The following is a 6,000-nucleotide window of genomic DNA, read 5'->3' as shown; positions in this document are numbered from 1 at the left end:
ACTTTTTGAAGCTTGATACATCTGGCCCTAAATCTCAAACCACATTCAGGATTGGGAAAAAAGCCAGAACAGTCCAGACCACTGGTCCAGACCTATTTATATCTCCCTTAGATGCCACCACAGATGGAGAGGGCACAGCTCCCAGGGTTTTTCCAATGCTGCTCTCATTGACTACTATATCTGACAATTAGTATGTGGAAGCAGTAGAGCAGTAACTGTGTGGCTTAGTCTTCTGTACCTGCTAATTTCGGAAACACAATGTTCATCTTCAAGTCTTTATTTTTCAAATCATCATACTCTTGGAAAACCCCCATTTCTGTAGCTGATTTGTATCTGGCCTACACAGAAATAGGAGTCTGTGAAAAGCTGAGTTGGCTTTGTCTCACTGGTGTCTGTCTGAGCATTATCTACCTGTACAGCACCCTGTATGCTCTGGTAAGAGGAGAGGTGTCAGAATTAGGAGGCAAGTGGACAGTTATGGGCCCCATGGCATGTACAATTTGCACCTCTTTTGGCATTTAAAGATCTTTCCAGTGGCTAGTCCATGATTGCTGTTACAGTACCCAACAGGGACAAGTCAACAGTAAAGGTGCCCATAGACGCTCCGATGCGGGCGTCCGTTTTGTGCTTAAATAGCACGCATCGCATCGCAAGCCTTGTGCATGCGATGCAATGCGATGAAAAGCATGCACAAAAAGTATGTGCAGCACATACTTTTTGTACTGTACAATGAGATGCCGCGGGAGCGCACATCTCAAAGTACAAAACTGACACCGCCGCATCGGAGCGTCTATGGGCACCTTAACTGCATGCAACTTTTTGGTCACTGTTACAGCGGTCAACAGATCTCTAGAATGTGCCTCAGTAAGCCAGAGGAGATGACTTTGACGTATAGGGGGTTATTCTAATCCACTCTTTCTGACAAAATCCTTCTTAGATGGACAAAACCATGTGCACTGCAGGGGGGGCAGATGTAACATGTGCAGAGAGAATTAGATTTGGGTGAGTTATTTTGTTTCTGTGCAGGGTAAATACGGACTGCTTTATTTTTACACTGCAATATAGATCTCACTTTGAAGTAAAGCCCCACCCAAATCTAATTCTCTCTGCACAAGTAACATCTGCCCCCCTGCAGTGCACATGGTTTTGCCCATCTAAGAAGGATTTTGTCAGAGTGGATTAGAATAAGGCCCATAATCCGGGTCACTATAGCATAGTAGCAGCAGCTGCCTTGATTTTACAGCAGTTCCACTGCCCGTCAAAGGGTTTTTTTGAGACACCATGCGCTGCTAAGTGAATTAATAAATCAAAAGAAGTACCACTGGATAGAATGAGCACTGGGCGCACCTTAATTGTATAAACTTTTTATATAAAAAATGATAATTGATACATGGTTAATCATTCAACAACATAATTTGCACATAAATGAATACACTAAAAAATATGAAAAATAAAAAAATATATGGTATGGATATATATATATATATATATATATATATATATATATATATATATATATATATATATATATATATATATATATATATATATTTGCAATAAAAAATCACATTTGCAGTGAGGTCTCCATATGTCCGGTCAATTAAATTAGTATGGGATTCATTGGGATTAGTTGTAGTCATTCATTAAGAATAGCAGCAAGTTGTTAAATCCAAGCAGATTTGAAAAACACTGGTTAGTACACAGAGCCAGTTAGCGTGTATAACTAACACGCATGAAGCAGTTGTTAGGCACTGTAGCACAGATAATGGCACAAGTTTGTTAGTTTTGTATCTCATTCTCCTTGGTAGATGGTACTTTGTATAGGTGGGAGGGGAGCACGTCCGATTTGTGGCTCAACCCTAATGAGAGGCCGGTATATATGAAGTCGTATGTGTAGTTTAGGCTGCTGGATAATTAGCCCACGAAGGTGAAGGATGGCAGGGGACAGGGCCGGATTTGTCACTAGGCCCGTGAGGCACGGGCCTAGGGGCGGCACCTGTTATGGGCGGCAGCTGGCAGGCACCTGCTGTCGCGCAGTTTGTCAGTCCGACACTCCTTTACAGAGCGGCAGCCTGCCACCGCTCCTCAGTGCAAGGAGGAGGTCTCTATCCTCTCTGCCTCCGTCCTCACAGCTATGCCAGTGTGGTCAGCAGCGCTGCTGCTGCCGTTCTTTGGCTGCCGATGTACCTGTCCAACTCTGCCCGCACTGCAGCCTGAAGCTACAGATACCCGTCCCTCCCTTCTTCCGAGCAGGGCATGTGCCCTGCTCACACGCTGACAATGTGAACCTCCGGAGTCCGTCCGTCTGCTACTGCCTGCACTCAGGTTACGAGCCCCCCTCCCTCCTCTCCTCTCTTCATGCTGCACGGAGCAGAAAGTGTCTGGAGCACTTAACTGTTTGCATCCTGTGTCTAACAGTAAGTGCTAATAAAGTATGTTATTGGTGACTAAGTGCTGGTGTTTTTTTTTTTTTATTATGGCATATACAGTGTGTATATATATATATATATATATATATATATATATACATACATACATACATATACACACACACACACACACACACACGTGCACATATACATACATATATATGGAGGGGGGGGGGGGCGGCCCAAAATGTTGTGCCTAGGGGCGGCCTGACCCCTAAATTCGCCCCTGGCAGGGGATACTGCTCAACCGCTAGTTGGAGTTCTGTGGCTGCTGCAGCGGTCGAGCAGTATGTGCAAATTATGTTGTTGAATGATTAATCATGTATCAATTATCATTTTTTATATAAAAAGTTTATACAAGTAAGGTGCGTCCAGTGCTCATTCTATCCAGTGGTATTTCTTTTGATTTATTAATCCACTGAGCAGCGCATGGTGTCTCAAAAAAAACCTTTGCATCCTTACATTTCTGTGAGCCCTAGCTGACTCACTGATACACCTGCAGCAGCAGTGGACATATTTATTATAAATTGATAATTATATATATCTCAAATATAAGCGCCAGAAAATTGTGAGTGTGTGAGGTCTCCCCACACACCACAGACCCCCCCCCCCCCTTTTTGTTCTTAATAAAAATGTATACAGATCTCCCAATAAGAGCTGTACTATGCCATACAAGGACTTGTATGGCATAGTAAGTTTCTGACCAGCTCCACAGCAGCTACATGGAGCAGGTCCATTCAAGTGTTCCTGAGTCCGGTCCATTGTGGTATTCACCCAATATTTAGATATATACATATGTCACTTGTATATCAATGAGCAGCATGGTTTATGGGACATTGCATTTATTGATATAAGAGCTCTGCAGCTGTAATCCCTACATCTTTATGTCACCGAACTAAGCCCACATATTTCACATAATAATATGCCCAGGAATATTATCATCTTTTGCTATATTCAATTTGAAGGTTCGTGATTGCTGATGAGTGATGACTTATGCCATACCAATGCCACCACTCAGCTCCACATTTACTCCCACCTATAAGCTCTGTTCTTTCTTTCTCTTTTCCTACCTGTGTTTAGGTGGGATGATCAGCTTTGACATATTCCCGGAAGGCTGGGACAAGCGGTACTGCCTGGATGTTCTAGCTGAGGAGCAATTTAGTAGCATTCACTTCTTTGGTAACGAGACATCACCGGTGAGATTCAGCCATATTTTTCTAGATTGTAATAAGTAGATTAGAGATGCTTTAATGTATTTCTACTTTGTTACATTGTTTCCTTTAGTGAATATCTTACCAGGTGACTGTAAATACAGTCAGTTTCATAAATATTGGAACATCAACATAATTCTCATATTTTGGGCTCTATACACCACCACAATGGATTTGAAATGAACCAAACAAAATGTTCTTTAACTGCAAACTTTTAGCTTTAATTTGAGGGTATTTACATCCAAATCAGGGGAACGGTGTAGGAATTAGAACATTTTCTATATGTGCCTCCCACATTTTAAGGGACTAAAAGTATTGGGACAAACTAAACACTCCTAAACTAAACTTTAACTTTTTAATACTTGGTTGCAAATCCTTTGCAGTCAATTACAGCCTGAAGCTTGGAACACATGGACATCACCAGATGCTGGGTTTCATCACTGATGATGTTCCACCAGGCCTCTACTGCAAATGTCTTCAGTTCCTGCTTGTTCTTGGGGCATGTTACCTTCAGTTTTGTCTTCATCAAGTGAAATGCATGCTTCAGGTCAGGTGATTGGCTTTGCCATTGCATAACATTCCACTTATTTGCCTAAAAATACTCTTTGGCTGCTTCTGCAGTATGCTTCGGGCCATTGTCCATCTGCACTGTTAAGCACTGTCCAATGAGTTCTGAAGCATTTGACTGAATATGAGCAGATAATATTGGCCAAAACACTTCAGAATTTGTCAGAAGTCACATGATCAATAAATACAAGGAAACCAGTTCAATTGGCAGCCATACATGCCCACACTGTGACACTACCACCACCATGCTTCACTGAAGAGATAGTATGTTTTGGATCATGAGCAGTTCCTTTCCTTCTCCATACGCTTGTCTTCCCATCAATCTGGTACAAATTGATCTTTGTCTCATCTTTCCATAGGATGTTGTTCCAGAACTGTAAAGGCTTTTTTAGATGTTGTTTGGCAAACTCTAATCTGGTCTTCCTGTTTTTGTGGCTCACCAATGGGTTACATCTTGTGATGAACCCTCTATAGTCACTCTTGTGAAGTCTTCTCTTGATTGTGTACTTTGACACATATAAACCTACCTCCTAGAGAGTGTTCTTGATCTGGCCAACTGTTACGAAGGGGTTTTTCTTCACCAGGGAAGTAATTATTGTGACATCCACCACCGTTGTTTTCTGTTGTCTTCTGGGTCTGCAAGATTTTGCTGAGCTCTCCGGTGTGTTCTTTCTAAGAATGATCTAAACAGTTAATTTGGCCACACCTAAAGTTTTTGCTAAGGGTTTGTTTTGATTTTGCAGCCTAATGATGGCTTGCTTCACTGCTAGTGACAGCTCTTTGGACCTCATATTGAGAGTCGACAGCAACAGATTCCAAATGCAAATATCACACCTGGAATCAACTCCAGACCTTTTACCTGCTTAATTGATGATGAAATAACAAGGGAATTGTCCACACCTGTCCATGACATAGCATTTGAATCGATTCTCCTATTACTTTCGGTCCATTCAAAAGGGGGAGGTACATATAGAAACCGTTGTAATTCCTACACTGTTCACCTGATTTGGATGTAAATACTCTCAAATTAAAGTTGAAAGTCTGCAGTTAAAGAATATCTTGTTTGGATCCTTTCAAATCCATTGTAGTGGTGTATAGAGGCCAAAATATGAGAATTGTGTCATTGTCCCAATATTTATGGACCTAACTGTACATTTTTAAGCAGATCCCTTTGTTATTTTCAAAGCTAATGTCTAATGTGTTTTTGTGTGGAGGTATTTAGTTATTAATGTGACAAAATTAGATCTAAATAAACAGCTATTTCAACAGTACAATTAGAGATTGAGAACTTGGCTAAATTACTACACTAACATGAAAAAAATAATGTAGAAAATACACCATAGTCCTGTGCAGTAATTTATGTATGATTCCAGTGCATTAGGATAGAGTCTGGAACCTAATCCTTACAGGCAGAGGGGCTCACTGGGGGTTTCCCCTATTGGCCAATCCAATCTCTGGAATCTCTATATCTACCCCATAAAGTAAATATCAATCATACCACAAAGAGTCAATCTAAATAGCCATCAACAATCAACCGAAGGTTGAGCTTACTATTAGGTATATAAAGACTAAATAAATAGTCAGTCATGTTGATTAAGAGACCTTCATTGTGTCACGCTGAAACCTTGTCCAATCATCAATATATTTGACTAGAAGAAGGGAATTGAGAGAATATAAGCAAATGCACTGGCTATTCATATTACTTGTGTAAATAACACTCAATTTGATGGCAGCCAGCACCAGATTAGGGTTTGTGAGGCCCCAGGTCAACAAACTCTTACGGGACATACCAA

General features: G+C 41.1%; 1 protein-coding gene across 1 annotated transcript in view; it reads left to right on the top strand.

Annotated features, from left to right (window-relative positions):
• Window positions 1–6,000, top strand: part of PMM1 (phosphomannomutase 1) — a 66,085-nt gene that overhangs the window by 46,839 nt on the left and 13,246 nt on the right. The window contains exon 7 of the mRNA XM_083156554.1: window positions 3,510–3,625. Coding sequence (XP_083012680.1) covers window positions 3,510–3,625 — 116 coding nt within the window. The remainder of the gene's footprint in view (window positions 1–3,509; window positions 3,626–6,000) is intronic.

Source organism: Crinia signifera, chromosome 8, assembly GCF_055691185.1.
Source record: "Crinia signifera chromosome 8, ASM5569118v1, whole genome shotgun sequence".
In the NCBI taxonomy this organism is placed as follows: Eukaryota; Metazoa; Chordata; class Amphibia; order Anura; family Myobatrachidae; genus Crinia; species Crinia signifera.
The sequence above is the reverse complement of the archived record's forward strand: the minus strand, read 5'-3'. Positions and strand labels throughout refer to the sequence as shown.